Below are 26,929 nucleotides of genomic sequence, written 5' to 3' on the forward strand. Positions count from 1 at the left end.
CCAGTCCCGCTCCCTCCTCCTCTCGGTGCCTCTTTCTCCGCCCCGCTCCCCCCAAACACACTCGCACACGGGCTCTCAAGGTGTTCTCCGCACAGCGGAAGATGGCGACAGACTGAGGGGGCATGGCCAGCGGGAGCCACGGGGCCGTGCCGCTCGGCGGCCGCCACAGCGGTGCGAACGAGAGGCGGAAGCGAGAGGCGCACTAAGTAAAGCCCGGTGTCCGCGTCCGGCGCCTGTGGCGCTGCCGGGAGCCAGGTGGCCCGCCCGAGCCGGAACTCCGGGAGCAGCGGGTGCGGACCAGAGCGGAGCCGGCCCGCGACCGGCCCCGGCGAACGGCCGGAGCGCGAGCGAAGCCCGAAGGGCCGGGCAGCGGACCGGCCGGCCGGCCGGCCTAGGAGGGCAGGAGCGAGGCAGGGAGCGGCGCGGGGCGGGCGGCGGGCGGACGGGCGGGAGCGGCGCGGCGCGGGGCGCGGGGCGCGGAGCGGCGCGCGGCGGCGGGGCCCGCACGGCGGCGCTGAGGGGCGCAGAGCTGCGCCGACCCGAGACGGCCCGAACAGAGTGCGAGCCGGGCGGCCGCCGGCGCGGAACGAAGTGGCGCGGAGCGGAGGGCATCTGAGGGGCCCGACAATATGAGGAGTGCAGCGCCGCCGCAGCCGCCACCGCCCCAGTGCCCCGCACCGCCCCCCGCCGGGACGCCGGGCAGCGCCTAGCGGGCCGGGCGGCGGCGCCCCGGCGGAGAGCTAGGGAGCGCGGGAGCGGCGCGAGGACGGCACGAGAGCGCCCCGCGACTCCGGCCTGAGTGGGGCCCCGGGCCGGCCGGCCTGCCTCACCATGCAGCCCCCGAGGTAGAGCCTGGACGGCGCCGAAGAGCGCGGAGCGGCGCGCAGCCCGCCCGCCCGAGACGGCCGTCTGGCCTCGCGCCTGCCTACTCCCTCCAGCCCGGACCCCCCTGAAATATGTTCAGGGGCGCTTGGATGTGGCCCGGAAAAGACGCCGCCGCGCTGACTATCTGCTGCTGCTGCTGCTGCTGGGCTCCCAGGCCAAGCGACAAACCTTGCGCCGACTCCGAGCGGGCGCAGCGATGGCGACTGTCCCTGGCGTCCCTGCTCTTCTTCACCGTGCTGCTCGCTGACCATCTGTGGCTGTGCGCGGGGGCCCGGCCCCGGGCCAGGGAGCTGAGCAGCGCCATGCGGCCGCCCTGGGGGGCCGGCCGTGAGCGGCAGCCGGTGCCTCCTCGCGCGGTGCTGCCGCTGCCGCCGCCGTCGCCCCGCGAGCCCAGCGCGCCCCCGGGCACCTGCGGCCCGAGATACAGCAACCTGACCAAAGCCGCCCCCGCCGCCGGCTCCGGGCCGGTCTGCGGCGGCGTCCCAGAGCCCACGGGGCTGGACGCAGCTTGCACCAAATTGCAATCTTTGCAGAGACTTTTCGAACCCACTACCCCGGCCCCCCCTCTGCGGCCCCCTGACTCCCCTTCCCGTGCCCCGGCCGAGTTCCCCTCCGCCAAAAAAAACTTGCTCAAAGGCCACTTTCGGAACTTCACTCTCTCCTTTTGCGACACCTACACGGTCTGGGACTTGCTGCTGGGCATGGACCGCCCCGACAGCCTGGACTGCAGCCTGGACACCCTGCTGGGGGATCTGCTGGCCGTGGTGGCCAGCCCAGGTTCCGGGGCCTGGGAGGCGTGTAGCAACTGTATCGAGGCGTACCAGCGGCTGGACCGACATGCTCAGGAAAAATATGACGAGTTCGACCTCGTGCTGCATAAATACTTACAGGCAGAAGAGTACTCAATCCGGTCCTGCACGAAAGGCTGTAAGGTAGGGATTGGCGTCCGCGGCCGCAACGGCTGCCTGGGCAGCGGCAGCGGTGGCATTGGGACCGGGATGAAAAAATCCGAGGACTCCCTCTCTACCCATCCCACCACTCCTACCGTTCTTAGTGCAGCTCTACCAGTGCCACCCTAGGACCCTCCCTAGAGAAGGGGCCTCAGAGATTCAGGTCAGGTAGCCACCTGGCCAACTTCTATTAATTCAGGCTTTGAGCACCTTAGGGCTGAGGCTTCCTGGCGCCCCACCCCCGCATGAGGAGGGAGGGGTCCCGGGTCGCTGGGCTGGCCAAGGGGTGGCAGGAGGGATTGTGCTCCCCCATCCTCCACCCTCATCCAGCTGTGCCCCCCCCCTCCTGGGCTGGAATTGAAAGTCCTGGGACTGGCTGGTGCAGCGGGAAGGCCAGAGGCAGGAGGAAGAATATTTGGCAACCTAATCCTCATTCTTTGGTTCCTGCCAATGGGTGAGAGGAGGGGTACTCTTGGTCGTGGGGCAATCACACTGTTGACCTTATGTGACCTGAGGTAGCTGGCCAGAGCCGAGACAGGTGTAGCCCCAGAGTGCCTGTCTTCTGCCAAGGAGCGGAACTTGCAAGCTCCTTTCCCCTAACAAAGGAAGGAGCTGAGAACAGGGTACTGTGGCTGGTGGCAGGGCCACTGGATGTTGGTGCATTACAAAACTCCCAGTGCCCCAGGGTGGCAATGGAGGGAAAGCTGGCTTTCTGGCTCCTAGGGACAGAAGAGGTGAGGCAGCTGCAGAATGGGCCCTGCCCAGGGAAGAGCTGGGTGTTGAGAAACTTCTTGACCCTCAGCAGGATTGTCCTGGACAGTATGTGGGGGGGGGGTGACCATTTGGGACCTGATGCTGCTGCCCTGCTTGCCCAGCCTGGCCAGGTGGCATGCCTTTGAGAGAAAAGAGAACAGCAAGGTCAAAGGGTCAAATGACAAGGAGACCAGGTGGGGTAGTGGCCTCACACATCCTCGAGCTGGGGCCAAGAGCTGGAAAGGGAGACAGTTGTCTCCCTGTCTAGCTCATCTCCCTCCAAGGCTTTGGGGAGGGCGGAAAGTGCCCCTTTCCATCCAGCATGGCCCCTGTGGACTTCTGCAAGGCTTCCATGCTTTGGGTGGACTCCATAGGGGTTTGGGAAAGAGGGTTAGGGAGGAAAGGGGTAGCTTCTTGCTCCTGACTCCACTTTCTCCTTCTCCTTTTTCCTGTTCTCGTAACCTAGCAGTCTCCCTCCCGCCTCCCTCAGCCTCAGCTGACTCACTGCCTCACTCACACTACCAAATGAGATATTCCACTTCTTAAAGGTGTACAGACGGATAGACACACACACGCCGCCATACACCACCACTGCCACCATCCCCCGGGCAAAGTCACACAGAGATACAGAGAGGTCGTCACACCCACAAACAGTGTCATAGAAGCAGACACTGTGTCACACACACACATCTCCTCACAGTGTCAGAGACACACAGGCAGAAGTACTGTCACATGAAAAAGGACACATTTAGTCATATAGAGATAAAGACGCATACCCTCGATGTCAGCCACAGACACATACACTCAGTGGGAGCAGAGGGGTGTAATCCACAAGCAGATGGAATGCAGGATGTCTGTCTTTTGTGGCCCTCCCTCCAACCCCAGCCCCAACTAGTTTATTTCTCAGACAGCAGTATGAATGAGAGCCATGCCACAACTTTTCCATGGGGTTTTCTCCATGTTACAGTTGGCTCCAAGCTCTGTCTGATCCTGCTGTAAATAATGATCTCTCACGTTGATTGTTTTTACCAAGCAGTTTGATGTAGGAGAAAGACATCGGATCCCTCGATTCAGGAGACTTTATCACCTCTACGACTTGTTAATGGTATGACCTTGGCCAAGTCACTTCACTTCTCTAAGCTTTCATTCCCTTATTTGTAAAACAGGGACAATAATCCTTGCTCGTCCCACATCCTGGGTCTTTTGTGAGACTTAAGTGGGAAGAGGTAGCTGATAGTATTTTGTAAGAAGAATATAACATCTGACGTTGATGTAATACTTAGGGTTTTTCAACCCCTCTCATATGTTATGAGATCAGGGAGCTTGGAACACTAGCACCCTTACCCCCACTTTACAGATGAGGAAACTGAGGTGCAGGGGGATCGAGCAGTTTGCCTTAAGGTCACTCAGCTAATGAGCAGGAGTGCCAGGACTCCATCCTGCGTGTTTCAGTGCTAAGCCCATGCTTTTGCTGTGGCCTCCCAGCAAGTTCCCGATGGCCCTCCCTCCTCTCCTTTGTTTCCTTGTCTGTCTCCACCGAGCAAGCGAGCAAGCGAACTCCTCCTGCTCTCTCGCTGCCTGCTGTGCTGGCAGAAGGGCAGTGCCATCTCCTCAGCTTTCTTCCTGTCTTTCCCACCGTCTTCCAATGCTCTCTCCCTCCACTGAGGCCTGGACACGCAGGGCTCTCAAATCTAGCCGCATTACGAGCAGTAAGGGAAACAACTGCCCTGCTCCCCTCCCCGCAATTCCCTCTCTCCTCAGCCCTCACTCCACCTCCCTCACAGGCCTTCCTTGCTGATCCCCTAGCCAGTGTCTAGGCTCCAAGTCCTCCTGTCCAGCCCCCACCCCAAATGACATCCCTGGGAGATACCCCCCCACACCCCCACAGAGCTTCTCCTCACTGGAGAGCCCACAGCCCCAGGCCAGGACGAGGAGCCCTCCTTTACTTCTAGAAGCCAGCCTGGAGCCTCTGACCCAGAACTGGATGACTCCTGGTCCCCAGGTCTCTGTCCTGAGTGCCTTAGATCCTTCCTGGGTGGCCCCAGAAACCCTGTTCTCTGCCTCTGTAATGTCTGCCCCTGTTTCAGGCCACATAGGGCCCCACGAATCATACCTGTCCTCACTGCTGCCTGCGACACCTCCCAATTTAGTACCAGCTGCAACATTTCCTTAATGTGCGACTGACTTCCTCTCACACAGCGGAACAATGTTAACTTAGGAAGGCCAGTGCCCATCCCCACTCTGGCCTCTCCCAACTCCTGGGGTCATGTCCCACCCCTCTTTGATCTCCCTGTGCACTCCCAGGCCCTCCTCCCCGCCTTGGCTCTCTTGGCCCTGCCTAGGGTGCCTGGACAACCACCTCGACAGAACCTCCTCGTTCTGATCGCGTCTCTCCTGCTCTCAATTCAGAACTTCCAGATTGAGGGGAGCAGTAGAGATGGGAGCAAAATTCTTGCCTCTTCTCTCATAGCTCTTGATCCAAGAGGGGATAGAGCCCCCAAAGAGGGGCAGTTCTCTGCTCTCTTACCTGCCATAGGGCCACATTAATAAAGGTTAGTGCCAAGGAAGGATGTGATAGTTTTCCTCTATTCTGGACTGGCCCCAACCCACCAGGCAGACTGTCTGCTTAGTTCTGGGTCTCACACTGACTGGGCTGAGAAGGAGGCTGGAACCCAAGTTCTCCTGGAGAGAGCTGAAGGAACTGTTCCACTTGGAGAAGAAGAAACTCGGGAGGATGTGGTCTCTGACTTCCCATGTCAGAAGAGTTGTCATGGTACAAAGAAGCATGTCCTGCTTGGCCCCAGAGGGACTTTGTAGTTAGAAAATCCTAGGTTCAAGCTTAGCTCCTTTATTTATTACCTGTGTGACCTTGAGCTAGGGCCTTCAAGTGTGTGAGCCTCATTTTTCTCATCTGTAATATGGGGCTAATTCATCCCAGCCCTGTAAGGTCATTATTAATGACAAGTCTGTACAGTACCTAGGCCTGGCACGTCATAGTTGCTCAGTTAAGTTTTTTTCCTTCCAAAGAAGGAACAGACTGCCTTAGGAGGAAGTGATCTCTTGCTTCTAGGAAATGTCTGGCACAATACAGGCAGCCCCCTGGGGGACACGCTGTGGAGGCTAACACCAGCCAATGGGCGGAGTTGGACCAGGTGACTTCTGAGGTCTGTTTCAGCCCAGAGTTTAGGCCTGTGAACAGAGCCTTCTCCCTGAACAGCAGCCTTGGATGGGGAGGGCTGGGGAAGGAGGTTGGGCCTAACACCCACACACGGAGAGGGGCGGGGGGCTGCCAGAGCCAGTGCCTCGCCTTCTGCCCGTACCCGCTGGGGCCCTGCTCTTCCTCCACTCCGGCTGGCAGCTGTTTCTGCCTCACTGCCTTCCTCTCTCCTCCCACCTGCCACAGCTTTCCTGCCAACAGGACTCCCAGGCTAACGCTAGAGATGAGTGGTGCTGAGAGCAGGGAGCTCAGAGCACTGGGCAAAGGGCAGGACCCCCAAGTTAGCCAGTGGTCTCTACTTTCATCCAGTCTGGCAGGCAGGGAGCGGTGCGCCACAAGCCATGCCCCACAAGCAGCCTCCCTAACTCAGGGCTCTTGGGACCAGAGAGGGTGCCCTGGTCCCTGTTCGGGGCTGGAGGGAAGAGGAGGCAGTCAATAAGCGGCCTCCTGGGAACCATGGGAAAGCCTGCCCTGGGGAGGAGCCTCCAGGCCCGCAGAAGTTCATCTCCTAATCACCAAAGAATGTGAGCACGGGCTTCTGGGAAAGGGCAGGAACTGAGAATCCTGAAGCAGGGACAGAGAGGAGGCACTGTCTACGTCTAGGACAAGGAAACAGCAAATTAAGACTGGGAGTGGGAAAGTGGCTTCCTGCTACCCACACCTCACCAGACCTCTCACCCCCATCCTGACCCACTCCCATCACAACCCCTGTGTTCTTCCCACATTATGGCCCACCCAATCCCCATTCACATACCAAGGACCCCACAGCCTTCCCAGTGTTCTACTTATCACCCTAGACCCTTCCCAAACCACACCCACACCTCACTCTCTAACCCTTGTCCCTACACCTACACTCCTCCAACCTCTGCCTCTCTCAACAGTTACCTCCACCCTCTACCACCCCAACCCTTCACCCCACTCCCCGCCCTGCTCCTCTCTTTCAGTCGCTCCTGTCCCAGTCCACTCCCCCAACCTGCCCTCCCACCTCACCTCCCAACCTTTACCCTAGACCCCACCCACTCTTCTGGCCTCCATGCCCCTCACCCCTGCATCACTCACACTCCACCTCCTTTCTCCCCATCCTTTCTCCTGGCCCCTCTCCCCTCTGCTCTCTTTCTCTCGCCTCCCTTCCCTCTTCCCCATTCAGGGTAGACACATGTGCGTGCATACACGGACACACAGACACGCATTCGCATAGACACATGGCCCCCAGTCTTCTTCATGGCGACTTCCCATCCTTCCCGCAGGCTGGTGCCTGACTACTATAGTCACCATAGCAACGGGAACCTCCAGGAAGGATATACTGGTATCTCCTGAAGGTGGGAGTAGGGGGAGTTAGGTGGAGGAAGGGAGCCCAGCAGCCTCCCACCCAAGATCCCGGTCTGGCTGGAAAAGTCTGCTGAACCCGGCAGGGGTGAGGGTGAGGGTGAGGGTGAGGGTGAGGAGACGGAAGACAGTGCGTGGGACTGAGATGAAAGGCGGGTCGGAGATCTCTGAACACTTCCTAAGCATGACAGGGTACTTCTCAGCCATGTGGGCACATGCCGGTCCCCTCCACAGATGTCAGTCCCTCAGGGTAAGGGGGCACCCACTCTTCCACACGTGGATGGAGATGTAGGCCGACACCTCAGACTCGGGTGGGAGTTTGCCCTGGAAAAACTTTTCCCTCGGGGCAGTTCTTTCGTGTCCCCACCGTCTGAGGCCATTTACCTGCTGTGTGCCATGCAGCCCGGGCATCAAACTCGCCCTCCCCAGCTTACTTCTCAGCCACACACAGACTCCAGCTGCCAGTGCTTGCCGAAAGCCAGGGAAGCCTCTGCTTCTGGGGACAAGTGTGGGTCCTCAGAAGCCCCATTGTCCCATGCTAGCCTGGTGGGTCTCTGGGGAATGGGTATGTTCTCCCTCCTGTGGTTACAGGCATGCGGCCCACAATCTGTGCAAGAGGCCAGGGAGGCTGGACCAGCCTCTTCTCCCTGGGCATAAGAGGAGGTTCAGAAAAGCCTGAATTTTTTGAGACCTTGAGCCAGGTAGGTGCTTAGAAGGGAGAACAAGGGCATCAGGTGAGCTGTAGCTGGCCCTGGGGAGGGAAGGAGTTACTGTGGAGTGGCAGGGACTGCCAGGGCCAAAGCTCCTGCTCGAATGGATTCTGGAGAAAGGAGCTGGAACATGAGCCACAAGTCTCTGGGCCAGAAGATGAGGCCAACTGGCTCCCAAGAGGAAAGGGCTAAGAAAAAAGGGAAGGGAAAAAAGAAAACTGAAAGCTTTTGAGTGCCTAGGAGATGCCAGGGGCTTTATATATATTCATGAACTCATTTAATTCTGACAGTCATCCTAGTAAGCAGGCACTATCATGATCCCCATTTTACAAATGAGACAACTGAGGCTCAGTGAGGCTTATCCAGGCCACATAGCCAAAACATGGGAGGGCTGGGCTACAAACCCAGGTCTGTCTGTTCTTTCCTCAGTGCACAGATGTATAAAGAAAATGGTAATAATCTCCGCCAGCTGTCAGAGGCAGTGCCGAGAGGCAGAGGGGTGAGAAGTTAGGCAGACTGGAGAGGAGCCCAGATCCAAAGTGAGGACCCACCAACATCCTCTCTGTTCAATATCCCAGCCTCTTGTCCTTGAGACCCAGGGACAATCACTGGTATCCTCCTGGGTAGCAACAGGAAGAAGGGAGGTATTTGTTCCCTCCTTTTTCTACAAGCTCTGCAAAGGAGATGGGAGGAGCCGGAAGTGAAAGTGAGTGCAGTGAGGCTTTGCCACCCCAGAGCCTGTTGAGGCCTGGCCTTGGCTTTTTTGGATGCCTGGCTCCCAGGCCAGGGTTTTGGTGAGCCTGTGGCCTTGGACACCTCAGCTTCTTGAGAATTGAAGGAAGTGCCAGCCCACTAAGTTCTGCCAGGAAAGGGCCATTTGATGGTGGTGGGCATGAACATGTCTGTTTAGTGTTGAACTCAATTACAATTTCCAACCATGTTAATCCTTCAGGATTATTATAGACTCAGGATCTTTTAAAAAGATCTTTGAGAAATTTTGGAAGGATAACAGGAAAAACTTTCCAGAGACACTTATTGTGAGAAAATAAATATACATAACATAAAATTTACTAGTTCAAGTATTTTTAAGTGTACAAATCAGTGGCATTAGTACATTTGCAGCATTGTACAACCATCACCACTATCCATTTCTAAAACAGTTTCATCCTCCCAAACAGAAACTCTGTACCCATTAAGTAATAACTCCCTATTTCTCCCTCCCTCCAGTCCCTGATAACCACTATTCTATCTCTATGAATTTGATTAGGTACCTCATAAAGTGGAAGCATACACCATTTGTCCTTTTGTGTCTGCCTTGTTTCACTTAGCATGATGTTTGCAAGGTTTATCATGTTGTAGCATGTGTCAGTACTTCTTTCCTTTTTATGGTTGAATAATATTCCATTGTATGTCTATGCCACATTTTGCTTATCGTTTCATTTGTTGGTGGATATTTAGGTTATTTCCATCTTTTGGCTATCGTGAATAATGCTGCTATAAACATTGGTGTACAAGTATTTGTTGGAGTCCCTGCTTTTAATTCTTTTGGTCTTATACCTAGGAGTAGAATTTGCCAGATCATAGAGTAATTCCATGTTTAACTTTTTGAAGAACAGCCATCCTGTTTTCCACAGTGGCTGCACCATTTTACATTACATCACATTTTACATTATAGATTCTGCACCATTTTACATACATACCAGCAGTGCACAAAAGTTCTCGTTTCTCCATATCCTTGCCAACACTTGTTAATTTCTGGTGTTTTTGATAATAGCCATCCTAATGGGTGTGACTATATATTTTTACATGGTTGAAATCATACAGTTTTTTTTTTACCTTACTCTTTTTAACTTATTGTTAAACTGAGTGTCTTTCCATGTAATTAAATATTTATAAACATCATTCTTAATGAGGGTACAATATTCCATCACATGAATATAATGTAATTTACTTAACTAGTCCTCTATTGATAGATATTTATGTTACTTCCAACTTTTTACTTTTATACAAAATGCTGTGATGAATATCTTTGTTCATAAGTCTGCATCAAAGCTGAAGTTCTTTCTTACCAATAAATGCTATTTCGAATCCTTTTTTCCTTATTTCTCTATTATGCTGAGTTTTTAGGATCACAATAATGCATGCTCATTGTACCAAATCTAACAATCCCGAGGTTTATAAAGAAAACATTAATGGCTAGGCATGGTGGCTCACATCTGTAATCCTAGCACTCTGAGAAGCTGAGGTGGGAGGATTGCTTGAGGCTAGGAGTTCGAGACCAACCTCAGTAATAGTAAGACCCATCTCTACAAAAGAATAAAAAATAAATAGCCGGTGGGACAGCACATGCCTGTAGTTCCAGCTGCTCAGGAGGCTGAGGCAGGAGGATCGCTTGAGCCCAGGAGTTGGAGGTTGCTGTGAGCTATGATGATGCCACGGCACTCTAACCCAGGCAACAGAGTGAGACCCTGTCTCACAAAAAAAACCACAAAAAAACACATTAATAATCCTCCTATTTACTCCCCTCCCAGGCCCACTGCCCTGAAGTCAACAGTGTTAACAATTTGGAGTGTGTTCTTTTACCCCTCTCTCTAAGCTTACATAAACATCTACACACAAAATGACTTTTTCTTTCCTTTGTTTTGCATACAAATTAGAGCATAAACATTAATTCTACAGGGTGAAGTTTCTTTTGGCACTAGACTTACAGAATCGAAGAGTGTTAACCTTTTTAAGGCTCTTGACATATATTACCAAATTTCTTTCAAATTACTAGATTATTCTGGTTTGTACCTTCACCAAAAGTAGAAGACTAATTTAGCACATTTTTCCAATATCAGCTAACATGTCTTCAAAGGTTTACTTATTTCATAGTTGAAAAATGGTACAGCATTGGCTTTTCATTTGCATTCCTTAGGTCAGACATTTGCTTTTCTTGTTTATAGGCCATTTGTATTGCCTGTTTTGTGAATTGTCTTTTCATGTTTCGTGTTTTTCTTACTGATTTGTATGTACTATTTTATATATATTAGTGATATTAACCTTTTTCTGATCACATTTGTGGCAGATTTTTTTTCATTTGTTATTTGCATCTGAAAGAAGGCATCTGAAAGGAGGGAATGGGAAGGAAGGGAACTATCCCAGCCATTTTATGTCCTTTATCTTACTTAATTTTTACATCTGCCTTGTGAAGTGCATATATATTATCTCTCTTTTACAGAGGAGAAGACAGGCTCAGAGAGGTTAAATGACTAGCTCAAGGTCATCCAGCTAGTAAGAGTTGAGCTGGGATTTAAATGCCAGCAGGCAGTGGTACCACCCAACCTGTGCTGGTATAATTATACTATAGGTAAAGCTTTATGCTTTCTTTACAGACATTTTTTACAGAAAAATAAGAGCAGGTACTTTTATTATCTCCATTTTGCAGATGAGGAAAGTGTGGGTCAGGGAAGTCAGGTAACTTGCCTGAGGTATTGTAACTGGTAAGAGCAGACCTGAGATTTGGACTGTAGGACTGTTTCAGTTTAAAGTTGGTTGACCCTATCTTCCCATCATACATGTTTGCCCCATAGGGACCATCTTCTTGGATCCAAATTGAGGCCCAGAAAGCAAAAGTGCCTTTCTCACAGTCATATAGAAAATTAGTGGCAGAGTCCCTGCCTCCTGACAAGTAACTTGTCCAAGCTCGCACAGGTAGTGGCAGAGCCAGAATCTGAACCCAGCGCCACGTGGCTGGAGCAAAGCTTCTTGATTAAGAGCATTTATGGAATAAGCTGGGGAGAAGAAGCAATTCAGCTCTGGGTAGGAAGCTAGTGGGTATGGAGGAAGCAGTGCTTGCCTTTTTTAACACCTCCATCTCCCAGGAGAGTGTGTGTGTTTAGAGGAAAGAGGGAATGGAGTGCTGTGCTAGTGAAATAGAAATGATCATTTGTAGCCCCTGCTATCCAAATGCTCTTCCCCCCATATCCACTTAAAAAGAAAATCTTACTCATATGGATAATGGACTGAATAGAGTGATTTTAGAAAATCACCCCCCCCCATCGACCTAGAAATCTCCCCAACTTGACCTGAAATTCCATCAAAAAGAGATTTGTTTGAGTAACAAACTTCAATGGTGGTAGTGCATTGACGGGACCGTCCCAAGGATAGTATTTTATATGAGAGCTTGGACATTGAAGTCCAGGTAAACCTGGCTTCATGTTCCAGTTTGAAATCTGTCTTCTCTGTACAATAGTTATTGAGACCTTGAACATATTCTTTAATCCTTTTTGGAACCTCACTTTCCTTGCCTTTGGAACTAAGAAATAGGGTCATTATGAGGCTTTAATGACATAAAGCATGCTAATCTCTAAAGAGCACAGTGCCTGCAAAATGGAAAGTACTCAAGAAACACTAGCCACCATTATTAATGTTCTTCTTATTATTATTATTATTGGCTGTGGGCCTTGGGCAAGTTATTCAAACTCTTTGGACCTCCCTGTCCTCATCTGTAAAGATCTGTCTCTACCTCGGGGGGTAATTGTAAGGATTCAGTGAGTTAATAAATGTCAGGGTCAGGTGCTTAGAACAGAGTCTGGCATATAGGAAGAACTTAATAAATGGTAGCTATTATTATTGTCACCTTAATTAGATGTGTTTAATCTAAATGATTGCTTAACACCCAGTTGAGATTGACAATACTGGGGTCAGCTACTTAGGAGCAGGGAAAGGTAGTTTGGGAGCAGGAGGAGAAGTTTCTGGAGTAGGAGTGGTGGATTAGGAGCCAGAAGGCAACTGGAGAGATTCTAGTGAGTGAGGGCACAAAGACATGCTTACATGGGAGAGGGAGAAGGCAGAGAGGAAGATGGAAGAACTCCAAAGTTCTTGATTTACCTCATCACCAAAGACCAAGCATAGCTGACAGTCACCTTTGATTGGGTCCCTGCTCTCCTTAACCTCTCATCTATCTAGCCAGGCATGACATTTGGGGAAGGAGGCAAGGCAGGAAAAAGGAGCTGGTTTTACAGTGATCCCTGCAGAAGGCTGGAGATTGTTTTCTAGCCTGGGCCGAGGTCTAGCTGTGTGAGCAAACAGATGTGCAGCTCAGTGGAGACTATGGTTGTCACTGTCACACTGGCACCATTCCTGCGGTGACCTGCACAACCACTGTGGACAGCAGCTCCCAAAGCTCCCTCATCTCATCTTAGTCCCTCTCTTTAGCTATGGGACCCCTCGTTAGCTCTCACTTATCTGGTTTAAGCCCATGGCCCAGACAGTGGTGATGGAGTTGGTGATCCAGGGCAGGGTAGTGTGAGCTGAGTCTGGCGAGGTTGGTCAGGTCAAGTCTTGGGGATTTTGTTTTATTGTTTTTGAGGTTCATGGCTGCAGATCAGTTTATGTTCTTACTTAATTTTAATTTTATCAAAGTAATATATGTTCATAATTTTAAAAGGCATTTGCAAGTTACATATATATATGCACATATGTGTGTATATGTGTGTGTACACACACACACCCCTGAGCCTCACTCTTCAGAGTTAAACACTTGAGATTCTTTTGGCTGTTTCTTTTGATATTTACCTCCACATTTCTAAATGGCATGTCAATATGCTATTTCTTGATTTTTCTGTTTTAAATATCTGTTGACTTTTAAAATTTGATTAGAAGAGGATTTAGCTCTTTTACTACCAGCAGCACTATATGCACACACATGCTTCCCCTCCCCCCATACACTCAATATTGGCAAATCACAATTTCTGCTTTTGACAATATTCCATGTTTACATTATTCGGATTATAAATATTGTTCATAGCTGTGTCATGTCCAATACTGTGATTACATTTCCTTCCTTGGTCATCTTGTTTTCCTGGAGTTAATAATTGCCTCTTTTTTTCTGTTTACTTAGTGTTTTATGACTTTTTGCTAATGCATCCCCAGTTTCTGCATCACAGCTATAAAATCTCATTCAAATACATTCATAACCCATTATTTTCACTTTTTTCTTCGAGCTCTCCACTTTGTTCCAATTTGAACTCGTTGCTAGAGGCTTGATTTTCAAATACTTGGCGAGCACCTCCCTGTGTATACCTTCTCTACTTGAGAACCCATCTCTATGTGAGGCCCACAGGGCAATACACAGATGAGTGAGATACAGTCCCTGCCCTCAGGGAGTCTACAGTCTCATGGGTATTTAATTCATATAGATGTCTCACCAGAAGGCTTGGGCTCCATCTTAGGACTTAGATATAGAATGTCCCACATTCCAGGCAGGCCTTTCCTTCTCTGTCTCCAGTGAGTTTCCAGAATATGATATAGTCCCCCAGACAGCAAATGTGATCTTAGGCTGCATTAACAGAAGCAGTTTCTAGGATAAGAGGGCTGATGCCACACCTTCAGTTTGTGTTGATAAACCCTATCTGAGGATTGTGTTCATTTGCAAAGGACACAGAAAAATGGACTCAATCTGAATGTGAAAAACCAGGATAGAAGAAGGAACTGGAAACCACATCCCTTGAAATAGTTTTAAAAAAACTGAGGATGCTTGGCTTCTTGAAAGAGTAGTCTACACATAGCTATCTCCATTTTTCTTCCCTCACATTCCCTTTTCAATTTACTACAGTGTGGTTTCTGCCCTCACTGTTCCACTGAAACTGCTCTCCACATAATGAGACTGCCTCTTCATTCCCCAAACCAATGTGTTCCCATCTAAATCCTTATCTGCTGACCATTTCCTGTTCTTTGAAATTCTCTCCTCCCATAATTTACAGAATGTCACTCTCTTCTGTTTCTTTTCCAATCTCTTAAACCAGCCTCTACCTTCATCTGATTATCTTCTTCCACCTGTCCCTTAAATGTTAGTATTTTCTAGGGATCTACTGTTGATCCCTTTCTCTCTCTATTCACTCTCCCTAGGCAATACTATCCACTTTCTAGGCTCCCACTATCACTGTTACCAGTCAGCGTGAGCTAGGTTAGGCTCTGGTAACAAGCAACCCCCGAATATTTGAGGCTTAACAAAACAAATCGTTATTTCTTGCTCATGATACATGTCCAGAACAGATCAGCAGGGCACATCTGCTCATGATAGTCGCCAAAAGAACCAGGGTAGTAAAGGGTCCATCTCTACACTGCTTCTGCAGTCAGCATTGGAGGAAAGAGAATGTGGCAGATCATGTACCAGCTCTTAAAGCTCCTCCCCAGAAGTGATCCATGTCACTTCAACTCACATTTATTAGCCAAAGTATGTCATAGGCCATGCCTAACTTCAGAGGGTATGGGAAATTGTAGTCCTACTGTGTCCCTAATGACTAATCCGTTAACTCCTGATGACTACCAAACCTTTATATAGACCCTCCTGAGTTCAGACTATTGTGTCCAACTGTCTCCTTGACATTTTTACCTAGCTGACCCACATATACTTCAAAGTCAACATGACCAAAAACTGAATTAATCTTCACTTTCAAGTCTTCTCCTCCTCCTGTTTTCCTTTCTTTAATAAATGAAACTTCTGTTCATCCAGCTACTCACGCCAGAAGCCTGGTAGTCTTCCTGGACTCCCCTTCCTCTCCCTTATTCCCCACATTCTTAAGTAATCCTGTTGGTTCCACCTGTTTAACATCTCTTCTCACATCCCCATTCTTTCTAGCCATTTCTTAATTGTGCTGCTACTGCCTTAGTTGAGGTCCTCATTGTCTCTCACTCAGATTGTTGCAATAGTCTCCTCACTGGTCTCCCTGCCTCCAGTCTTGATGACTACGCTACATCATCCATACTTCAGACAGAAGTCTAAAAAGTTAGTCACAGAAGTGGTAAGCAATCTTTAAATAAGCAATTATTTAAAACCCATTGAAGACTCTCTATTGCCTATAGGATGAAGTCCAGCTCCTCCTCAGGTTCCAGAGCTTATCATGGCCTCTTCTGCAGCCTCATTTCTCATTATGCCCCCCTTTGAACCCTCTAACTACACTGAACTACCTGTAGTGTCTGAGCCCAGCACTATTTCCCACCTCCAGGCCTTTGTGCCTGCTGATTTCTATGCTTGAAGTGCACTTATTCTCTCCCTGTTCCACCCAGTGAACTTCTACTCATTTTTCCGAGCCCTAACCCAAGCCTCTGCAAGATGGAGACATTTTCCTGTCCTTCAGCCTTCAAAACACAGTTGATCACTCCTCCCTTTATGCTACCACTGTACCTACTAGATACGGATGCTCCTTCACATACGATTGAGTAATAAACCCATTGTAAGTTGAAAATATTATAAGTCAAAACTGCATTTAATACATCTAACTTACTGAACATCATAGCTTGGCCTAGCCTACTTTAAATGTGCTCAGAACACTTACATTAGCCTACAGTTGGGCAAAATCATCTAACACAAAGCATGTTTTAGAATATCTCTTGTAATTATTGAATACTGTATTAAAAGTGAAAAAGAGAATGATTGTATAGGTCCTCAAAGTATTGTTTCCACTGAATGCATATTACTTTCACACCATCACAAAGTCAAAAACTGTGAAGTTGAACCATCATACGTCAGGGCCACCTGTACTACTTCTCATAGTGACTTTTAATGATTGATTCACATAGTTGTCTCCCTTGCTCCTTGAAGACAGGAATCTTCTCTTATTCATCTTTATCATCTGTAGCTCCCAACACGATGCCAGGCACTCAGAAGATGTTCAGGAAGTGTTCGCGTGAACAAATGAATGAGAAAACCAGACTCAGAGAAGTCTACAAATACCTGCAAGGCTGTCATGGGGGTCAGGAAGGTGACTGTTCTGTACGGCACCAGAAGAGCTAAGTGCCACGAGTGAAGACCCAGGGAGGCATTATCTCAGCTCAAAAGAAGGAAGAACTCCTTTAACTGCTAGAGTTGCCCAAAGATCTGGGCCATTCTGGGAGAGAGTGAGCTGCCGGTGACAAGGTTTATAATCAGAAGCTGGATCATGCTTGGCAGTGATGTTACAGTGGTGGAGTGATGATTCTCATGACCCCTTCCATTCTGGAGCAGTCATGAACTGGCCTCCTCTGCTGATTGACACTGGCTGTGTAGGCCCCTTCAGAGCTGTCCCTGCATTAGGGACACTACTTGTCCAACAGGCCACCCCTCTTCCAGGCCTGGCCCACCCAGCTGCTGGACTTTGAGCAGATGGAATAAGAGGCTTGGTTGGAGGTGCAAGGGCCCTCTAGAACTGTGTTGAGTCTAGGTTCTCACCCACCTCTCCAACCATCTCTCCTGCCTTTCCCTCAGGCCAGGCCAGGCCAGGCCACTTTGACTCATGTCTGCTAAGTCTGAGAAGCAGGACAGCTGTTGCTTATTTTTACAGCCACTTAAATAAAGCCCCATCATCTACCTGGATTTGTCCTGTAATGCCTCTAATCCCAGTCTGACTCTGCCAATCCCAATGAACTACTGCTATCCCGAGAGTTACATCCATGATCTCTTCTCTGGTTGGGATGACTGATTTTGACCTTATGCTGTTCTGATATAACTCTTTGAAAACCCAGAGTTGGGACTAGCAGCACTTGGCTCTTTTCAGACCCTGCCCAAGGGGTTCCTCACACGGTTCTCTGTGTGCTGATGGGTGCAGTGCAAAGAGGCATCAGGTTAGCAGTCAGGATACCTCCCCTCTCACCCTGGCTTGTAGTCGATTTCTTGCATCCATCTGACTTGGCTAAGCCAGTCCCCTTCTTTGGGCCTCAGTTTCCTGATGGGTAGAATCTGGGGGTGGAGTGTACCACGGTGTCTGTAGACGGTGGAATTCATCCCCAAGCCCAGCCCACATTGCTGTTTTGCCTCCACTAGCTCTGCAGCTGCAGCTTCTGGCCAAGGGTCCCAGAGGTACATTAAGAAGACAAGCAGCCATGAAGTGAACATCTACAGGGAGGATTTGGATGGGGAAATAGGCCCTAGGGAGGGAAGCAAGTTAGAAACCAGGGAGGAAACTGCTTACTTCCTGGTTGTCAAGAACTGAAACTTTCCTCCCTGGAGGGCTTTCCAGCCCCCAAAGCAAGGAACTCAGAATGGCCTCCGTTTTCTAAACCCTGTGGCCCCAAGTCCTGGCTTTGGGGTGTGAAAGTGTGTATTAAAGCAGTTCCTTCTAGAGGAGAGCAGGGATGAGAATGCCCTGGCCAGGGCTGTAAGCCAGGGAGCCCAGGGTGAGCCTCTCTAGCTCCTCCCACTTCTCCCTAAACTGGCAACTGCAGAGCCCAGGACGAGTGGGTATCCCTCTCACCTCACCCCACCCATCTCAGGAGTGGCTCCACAGCCCAGCTGGGAGGAGGGAGGACAGCCTTCCTAGCTTCCTTTTTGGGTTAATTGGTGTTCCCTCTAGTTACTCCCTGCTTCCTTCCCCTCCCTGTTCCCATAGCAACTGGGCTGTAGCAGGCAGGACTTGATTGAGCCCAGCAGTGGCCCGACTGAGGTAGGGAAAGGAGGGTACTGCCAGGCCAAGGCTTCCCACCCCACCCATCCCCCGCTGCCACCTCAAGGGTCCAGGATGGTTAAGCTCAGAGGACAGGGCATGATAGAGAAGCTTTTTCTGCCACAGCTGGAGTGTGGAGAGCCTGACAGCCCAGAGCAGGCCTGGTTCTCAGCTGTCCTCCCCTACCTGTGCCCTGTGTCCGGCCACCTGAGTTTTGAATTCACAGTTGCTGGCAGGATCATTCAGTAGGAAGAACCCTAGAGTTGGAGTAGGGAAACCAGGTTTCAGTCTCTTCCCTCTGCCACTATTTTATGTGGTTTTAAACAAGTCCTTCATCCCTTTCTGGGCCTCAGTTTTCCCATCTGTAAAACCATGAAGGAGGACAAAACTGATGGCTCTCAACTGTCACTGCACACTGAGATTGTAGATTGAAAACTACGGATGTGCAGGCTCCACCCACAAGGATTCTGCCTTACTTGGTCTAGGGTGTGATGTGAGCCAGGCAGGAGTATTTTTTAAAAGCTCTCTGAGTGATGGTAAGATGCAGCCAGAGTTGAGAAGCTGGAGAGCAAATAACCTCCACGGGTCTCCCGACTGACTGTTACCTGGTTCTGAGACATTTCTTCCTTTCTCTGCGTGCTCCACCCCCAGCAAGCCCCACAGCTCGGCAAAGCCTGACCCTCCTGGTTTTTTCCCTCCTTGCAGATGAGTGTCCAGGCCCCTGTGACTGCACAAACAACCTGCCTCCCTGGCTCAGTCCTAATGCTGATGCGACAGAGCAATACCTAGGCCCGTCTAAGGAACAGGCTACAGAGTCTAAGGCAGGCTTGTTGCCCAGGCGGTATAGCACTGAGAGCTAGACCTTCCACCTGAGAAGGACCCCAGGCCACCTGTGAAGCATGAGGGCCAGCAATCACCTCAGCCAGGTGTCGGTGGGGCCCGGGAATTGGATTACCTCTGAGCCCCGAGTCGCTCTTCTTCCTCCATTCCCCTCATTAGCTCCTTGCCTGTTCCTGCCTCGCCACCCACAGGCCTGGTGTCCTCCCCAAGCAATCTGCTCACCCACTTGTTGCCATGGTGACTCTGGCTGGGGGTGTGGGGACTGAGGGGGGTCGTCTAATTAAGGAGAAAGGCCACACTCCCACTGTCAGACCACCCCCTCCCCTCCCCCACCTTTCCTGCCCCGCTCCCTTCCTCCCTCTCTCTGGAGCAGAAGAGGGGAGTGCCCAGCCACCACAGCCTGTCCCTGGGCTAGTTGCAGCTGCCTGGGAGGAGGGCAGGGACTCCACTGGGGCCTCCTTACCTAGGAACAGGAGCACTGACCTGGAAGAGCCCAGGGAGAATCCCACATGGGCCTCTGAGCCCCACTGATGGATGCAGGGTGGGGAGTGGGGGCTATTCCACACATTTTGGGGTGAGGGCGAGGCAGTCTCAGGGTCTAGGATGCAGAAGTTGGGGCAGAGGCTGTGGATAGAGACTCATCTTGGCACTCTGAGGCCCAAAAGATGGAGGCAGGGGTCTCTAAGGTACTGGGACCCTTAGCTCTTGTGATTTCTTGTTCTTTCCTGTCTTACTTCCGTTTGTTTCTCCTATTTGTCCTGTGTTCTCTTATCCCTCTTTCTTACCCCTGCTTTCTTATATTCCCATCTTTCTCATCCACGCTTATTTCTTCTAATCCACCCCTCGCTCGCTCTTACCCCATCTCGCTTACTCCCTCTTTCTTACCCCCTGCTAGTAACAACCCCTCTCACCCCCATCTCACCTCTCTTAGGTCCCAACTCTTATTTACCCTTCGTCTCCTCTCACCCTCACCCCACTCCCTTACCCCTCGCCTCCCTCACACCCTCCACGCTGCTTATTCCCTGGCTCTTTCTCCCCAGCCCTGCTCTTTCCTCCCTCCACTATTCCCAGCATTCCCTGCTCTCTACCCCACTCTTTCAACCTTCTCTTTCCTGCACACCTCCTGTCTTTTACCCCTTACCTCACTGCTACTCTCTTGTACCCCTAAGCCCCTCTCTTCTTGCCCTCTCTCCCCCTCCATTTGTCTCTTACTCTGCCTTTTATTTTCACCTCTTCATTTTACTCTCCTTTGACAGCCTTCTCATTCCTTTGCACATATCGTTTATATAATAATTTCATATTTAGGAATTTATATAAATAAAGTTTAACACAAGTGTGTAAGAGATGTGTCTACAGAGATATTCACTGGAGGATTATTCATAATAGTGAATACTTGGAAATAAACAACCACGAACAGGAGATTGGTACCCTTTCCATTCCATTCACACAGAACCATTCTCTGTTTTCTGAGCACACCATGCATCGCTGGCCTCCATGCCTCTGCCTAAGTGGTTGCCGCAGCCTGGAATGCCCTTTTGCCTCGTCTCTGCTTTCCCATCTAAAATCCTGCTTTGAGTCCAAGCGCAACTGTTCTCCCCTCACTGAAATCTTTTCTGGCTTCTCTGCTTGCTTCCCTCCAATGGTCCATGGTTTGCCCTCTCCTATAGTATAGATCAGATGCCATAGGGCCAAGTCATTTCCATGAGAGTAGGGACATATCCTCATTTACTTTTCCTGTTCATTCAGTCAACAGTGGTTAACAAGACAACCTCCATGTCTGCTTACATGCTACTCACATTTTAATGGGGTTGACAGAGAAACAAAACAAGGGAGCAAAGTAATACTTGTGGGTGAAGAAACAATTAAGGAAAAGAGAGGATTATGAGGGTGGCATCCTCTACTGGGAGTGGTCAGGGAGATCCTCTTTGAGGCAGTGACACTTAAATTGAGACTTGAAAGATGAGAAGGACCCAGCTATGCTAAAAGTGGGGGGAAGAGAATTCTAGGCCAAGAGAGCAGCATGTGCCAAGGCCCTAAGGCGAGAAGAAGTAGGGCATGCTCAAGGGAAAGAAAGAAAACCTCTGTTTGTATAGCATGAGGAGCTTGAAGGGAGAGCTGGAAAATGAGGTTGGAGAGAGAGACAGGAGCAAAGTTATGCAAAGGGCCTCAAGTCTGTGTTGAGAAGTTTGGGTTTTAGTCCAAATGCATTGAAGGATTTGAAGCAAGGGAGTAACGTGATTTGATTGCATTTTGAGACCACTCCTACTCTTGTGTGGACAGTGGATTGGAAAGAGCCAGAGCACAGGTGGGGAGGACAGAGAGCAGGCTGTCGCCCAGGTGAGAGATGATAATGGCCTGCACAGAGGTTCGGATGTGGAGCTAGAATTGGCGTGCCCTGCTGATGGACTGGATGTGGGGGTACAGGGAAAGAGAAATAAAGGCTGACACACAGGCTTTGTGGCACTTACTGAAATTGTCAAGACTTCAAGGTGACAGCAGATTTGGGATAAAAAAAAATTGAGAACTACATTTTAAAATTTACAGCATATTAAATTTGAGATGCCTGGAAGATACCAAAGTCCCGAACAATGCTTTTTTCCTCAGGGGATGGATTTGTACCACAACCCACTACAGCCCCCCTGCTTGGGACAAGGCCAGTGTGGGGACTGCATTACCAAAGCCCATGTTCACAGTGGAGTTATTTGTAGTTTAGTAAAAATGTTTAAATTAAGTGTAAGAGTGACAAAGTGCTTCTGAGACCATGTTGCTCAGAGGGTGGTTGAAGGGCCTCCTGCAGCCAGATGATCTGGACCCTCGTTCAGAAATGCGGATTCTGAAGCCACAGCTACGAGCCTAGAAGGCTGCCCTGAAGACACCAGGGCTGGATGCAGGCAGGGCTCTCATCAGTACCACGCATGAGAGTCAGGTGGGCATCCTGTTACAATGCAGGTGGTGACGTGGCAAGCTGGGGCCGGGCCTGAGATTCTGTATTTCTCACAAGCTCCTAGGTGATGGTGATGCTGCCGGTCCAGGGCCACACTTTGAGTAGCAAGGAACTGGATCAGTGGTTCTCGATGGGAGACGATTTGCCCCCCCCCTCACCCCCAGGATATTTGACAATGGCTGGAGACATTTGTTTTTTGGTTGTCATAATGGGTGAAGGGAGAGAATTGCTGCCGGCATCTAGTAAGTAGAGGCCAGGGATGCTGCTGAGTGTTGTACAATGCACAGGACAGCGCCCACAACAAACGGTGATCCCACCCAAAATGTCAGTAGCGTCACTGTTAAGAAACCCTGGGCTTGATGATAGCCAAAGACTATGGAGCAGGGCACCTTTCTTAACTAGGACCCAGTGCCTGGTAGGGATGGGCTAGATGAGGAACAGGAAGTGAACCCAAGAAGTGAAACTGCAAAGCAAAGATTCCAAATGAAATGTAGCAATGCCCATGATGTCCGCTCTCTACCAGAGCTGAAGCCAACAGGACAGAGCATGGATTAAGTACAGCTCAAAGGCAGTTGTGGTCCCTGGCAAGGCAGATCCTTGTTTTTATTAAAAATGACCGCTCGCATTTGTGTTGCACTTTACAGTTTACAAAACATTTTCATATGTGCCATGCTATTTGATCCACACAACGCCCTGATGAGGTAAAGCAAGGATTATTCTTTTCATTTCTTTCTTGAATTTAAAACCTCAACACCATCAGCCAAAGAAATGTTCGCTGAATTGAAATTGGCCTCATTACATTATATACAGGTAACCTCAGACAAGTCAGGCCACCTCTTTGGACCAAGTGTAAGATGATAGGGTTGGGTGGGATGATCGGTAAGGCTTCTTCCAGCTCCGACATGGGAGGAATTTTGTGATTTTTGCCAACAAACAAATTCTGAGTCTTGGATGACTCCAGACTGGGGTACTCGGGAGTCTGGACTATAAGATGGGAGATCTTAGGGTAGGATGTAGTGGCCTTGACCCAAACCCTTCTTCTCTAGCCCCTGGATCCTGGGGTTAGTTCAGTGAGGCCCCGTTGAGAGACCACAGGCCCGCCCCCCCATCCCTCTCCTCTGAGGCGGGAAGGGGCTGGCACGTGGGCTGATGCTCTTTCCTCTCCCCACAGGCTGTCTACAAGGCCTGGCTGTGCTCAGAATACTTCAGCGTGACCCAGCAGGAATGCCAGCGCTGGGTGCCCTGCAAGCAATACTGCCTGGAGGTGCAGACCCGGTGCCCCTTTATACTCCCTGACAATGAGGAAATGGTGTACGGAGGGCTCCCTGGCTTTATCTGTACAGGTAAAGGCAGGGCACTGGGGAAGAGGGAGGAGGCTGGGGGCCCAGGGCAGATACCAGGCCAGGGGAGTGGGAGCAGGGAGGACAACGGGGTAGCCAGGTTAGAAGAAAGCCACTGCTGGAGGAGTGAGCAGCGAGGTCCCCAGGTTGGAATGGGGAGAAAGACCAGAGTGTCCTTCTCTATCCATAACATGCCCAGCCGGGGAGTCACTCTAGAGAAACTGGCTGGGGTCCCCAGGAGAGAAGGGCTCGGAGAGGGAAAGTGCTGGGGGCCAAGGGGTAGGGCTCCCCAAGAAGTCCGAGCTTTGAAAGTCTCCCCTCTGGATTAAGGCACAGCCATCAGCCCCCTGAGCACCCCACCACGCCTTCCTTATCCATTGGCAGGGTTGCTGGATACTTCACCAAAGCGGCCGGAAACCAAGTGCTGTGACGTGCAGTGGGTCTCCTGTGAGTCGGAGAAGAAGAAGGTCAAGGAGTCTGAGGCCCCCAAAACCCACCACCAGCAATTCCACCACTCCTACTTCCACCACTACCACCAACAGTACCACCACTACCACCCCCGCCACGACCTCCCCGGCCGCGCCAGCCACAAGCCCGCCCTGCTGCCGGTCTCGGGGGGCTCCCGCCTCAGCCCCAGCAGGATTCGGCTCTGTGTCCTTGTTCTCATGCTCCTCCATACCATGGTGTCCTTCTCCAGCAACCAGGGCGGTGGGGGGCTGGGGCTGGAGACACTGCCTGCCCTAGAGGAGGGCCTGACTCGGGAAGAGTGACAGCAGGGAGGGAGAGCAGAACTCCACCACACACCTATGTCAGCTCCGGCCCCCCTGGGGGAGGGAGGGGCTCCTCCCATGGGAGGTGTAGAACCCGGTGAGGGGGTGGGGGAAAATGGGGGACCGCACATCCCCCCCAACCTACCCCCACCCCAAAAGCAGCTCCTACAGAACCGCCAGGGGGCCCCAGGGAGCTGCAAAACTCATCCGGGAGAAAAAGGCAAGAGTAGCAGGTGTCCCCTCCCAAGACCCTGTCTACGGGGCTTAGCAAACAAAGGGGGGGGGGAGTTGGGGCTGGAAATGCCCATCCCTGCCAAAAGCCCTGACCCCGGGGAAGGAGGCTGCTCACCCAGCCTCGGCCCTGCAGGGAATGTTGGGGGGCACAGAGGGGAGAAGCTCTTCCCCCCCCTCCACATTCCTTTTGTTGCCAGGATCCTTAATTCCCTCCTGCCCATATCCCTACAGGCGACAGCAGACAGTGCAATGGCCCTCCTGCCACTTCAGTGCATGTTGCCCCACGTGGGGCCATCACAGGTGAAGTGCTAGGCTGGGAGATGAGGTCACAGCTAGGTCGGGGCCCAAGTTAAGCTGTGCCCCATCACCCTAGGCAATGGGGGGTAGGAATGAGGTACAGGATCAGTGGTGAAAGGGAGTGAAGACAAGAAAGGGGGAGAGAAGAGGAGAAATGTGGACAGAGGGCTTGGAGAGATAGCCACATGGACTACTGCCACCCGGCTTTGGAGAGTGTTGAGGCAGGCTCAAGAGCTGCTCCCCAAATCAAAGAGATTTCTCTCTCAAAGAGAGAGTTGAATAAGGAGCCCGCTGGGAAAGAGCGCAGGAACTGAGTTATCAGGCCTTGAAACAGAAGGCCGAGGGCACGTGGTTAGACTGCCGCTGTCTGCAGGGCCATATCTTACAGAAGGTGCACACACTCCCAAGGGCCGCTCTTGCCCTGGAGATCTTGGCCTTGGGGCCAAAGACGTTTCCATTTCCAATCTCCATGGGGAGGAAGGACTTAAGCCCAGTGGGTCAGGCCTGGCCTGGGTCCTCATACTCTCCCATCTCGTCCTAGCCCAGGCCTCCATGAAGGAGAACCTGGTGGCATTCCCCCAGAACTCTCCAGAGATGAGCCTCCCCCATCCCTGCCCTGTCCCCGTCCCCAGCCTACCAAAGAGTATTCATCCTTTCCCATCCCTGACCCCATGGGTTACCATCCCAGCTGTGGAACAACCAGACTCCTTTTTACCCTGTAGCGGGGTCCCCTGCTCCAGTTACCACTGTCCCCTGCTGGAGAAAGTCCAGAGACTGGCGAGAGGACCCTTTGACTAAAGATAATGTGTCATCTCTTGGCTGAGAGACTTGCACTGTTTAGTCTGGCCAGAGGGCAGGACGAGAGAGGATACATCAAGTGCCCCTTGCAGGGGGTCGTTAGCCTTGCCCTGGTCTGCTAGGGGGGCACATTTCCTGGGACACAATCAGAGCCAGCAAGAAAGGGAGCCAGAACTGTGTTTCTGGGGCAGGCCAGGGGGCTTTTAGTACCAGAAGGGCCTGCGTCTCCTAGGATGTGATGCTCAGGAGTAATGGGCGGGGCGGGCCTGGAGCCGCATTAGAGTGACGCCCAGAAGCAGACAGGGAGGGCAGAGGTGCCCTTGGTTGGCTCAGGGATGAATGGAGGCCCCCCTAGGAGGGAGGGAGGCCTCAGCTGGGGCCCACATCGGCTTCATGAGCCTGGGGAGTCTTTCCTTGCCAGTTTTCTCATTTCTCGCAGGCTGTTCCCCCACCCTGGGCCCTGCCCACACACTCCTGTTTGGCCCTCAGCACTTCGGGCCCGGCCACATACCCCATCCCTAGAGTGCTCTTTTCAGCTGGGAAGGGGAAGAGGTGCTGGCTCCTTTCCAGACATGCTCATGTGTAAGTGAAGGGGCAGGTGCTTGGGCTCCAGGGAGACCCCAGGTACCGCCTTCCAGCTCCTGCATCCTCAGGAGGGGAAAAGGGACTGGGAAGTAAAGGGGGACCATGTGGCCCCAGGGAATGGACCCTTGGAGACTCCAATCTTCTCTTCCCTCTCACCAAGTGCCCAGGAGACCCCTGGCTCAGACCAGCCCAAGGCCTTGCCCAGTGGCAGGGGAAAGGGGCACCACACTCCACCTCAAAGTCATTTGACTGCCCGCATCTGCCCCACCGCCCCCGTCTCCCAGCGCCTCTCCGGCTGCCCCTGCCCTCCATCACAGGCAGCAGAGCCGGGCAGCTTTCTTCTGCCATTTTCTACACTGTGCTTCATGAGTAGGACTTTCTTGCACTAGTCCCTATGACTGAGTCTCCAAGCTGGTTTCTTAGTGGTCCCCCATCCCTTCCTCCCTTACCCGGCTATGATTCAGTTGTCTCTGCCCGCCCTCTAACTCCTGCCTCTGTGTTTGGTGACAGTCTCTGTATGTGTACTGCTTTCTGTTTTGTTGCATTGTGGGGCAGAGGCCTCTCTGCTCTTGTTTAACCCCATAAAGAAATAAATGGTAAGACTTGATGATAACTCTCTCCCTTCATGGCTTTGTTCTGCGGGGTAGAGCCTGCTGCCCTTGGGAACAGTCTGTGGCTTGCGGAGGGGGTGGGCCCAGGGGATGCCGACCCTGGGCACGGTGGCCTGTCGGCTCAGATCTCAGGACAAAAGGGTAAACTCTGTAGTAGGCCATTCTAGACAGGGAATCACAAAGCCAACTGCCTGCAGGGATCAGGCAGGTAACTGTAAGGAGTGAAGCGGGCCAGGCTGGGGAAGGCGCAGACTCAGACGGGAGTG

General features: G+C 51.4%; 1 protein-coding gene across 1 annotated transcript; it reads left to right on the top strand.

The window, feature by feature from the left end:
- NALF2 (NALCN channel auxiliary factor 2) lies at positions 1–26,657 on the top strand. The gene is made up of 3 exons (XM_012736257.2): positions 1–1,817; positions 23,200–23,371; positions 23,753–26,657. The coding sequence occupies exons 1-3, from the start codon at positions 957–959 to the stop codon at positions 24,136–24,138; spliced, it is 1,419 nt and encodes a 472-aa protein (XP_012591711.1). The 5' UTR covers positions 1–956; the 3' UTR covers positions 24,139–26,657.
- The last annotated feature ends 272 nt before the right edge of the window (positions 26,658–26,929 follow it).

Source organism: Microcebus murinus, chromosome X (assembly GCF_040939455.1).
Source record: "Microcebus murinus isolate Inina chromosome X, M.murinus_Inina_mat1.0, whole genome shotgun sequence".
NCBI lineage: Eukaryota > Metazoa > Chordata > Mammalia > Primates > Cheirogaleidae > Microcebus > Microcebus murinus.

Coding starts and splice junctions, on each gene's coding strand:
- NALF2 (XM_012736257.2), top strand. CDS start 957: ATGTTCAGGGGCGCTTGGATGTGGCCCGGAAAAGACGCCGCCGCGCTG. Junction 1,818..23,199: donor CCTGCACGAAAGGCTGTAAG/GTAGGGATTGGC, acceptor CTCTCCCCACAG/GCTGTCTACAAGGCCTGGCT. Junction 23,372..23,752: donor CCCTGGCTTTATCTGTACAG/GTAAAGGCAGGG, acceptor ATCCATTGGCAG/GGTTGCTGGATACTTCACCA.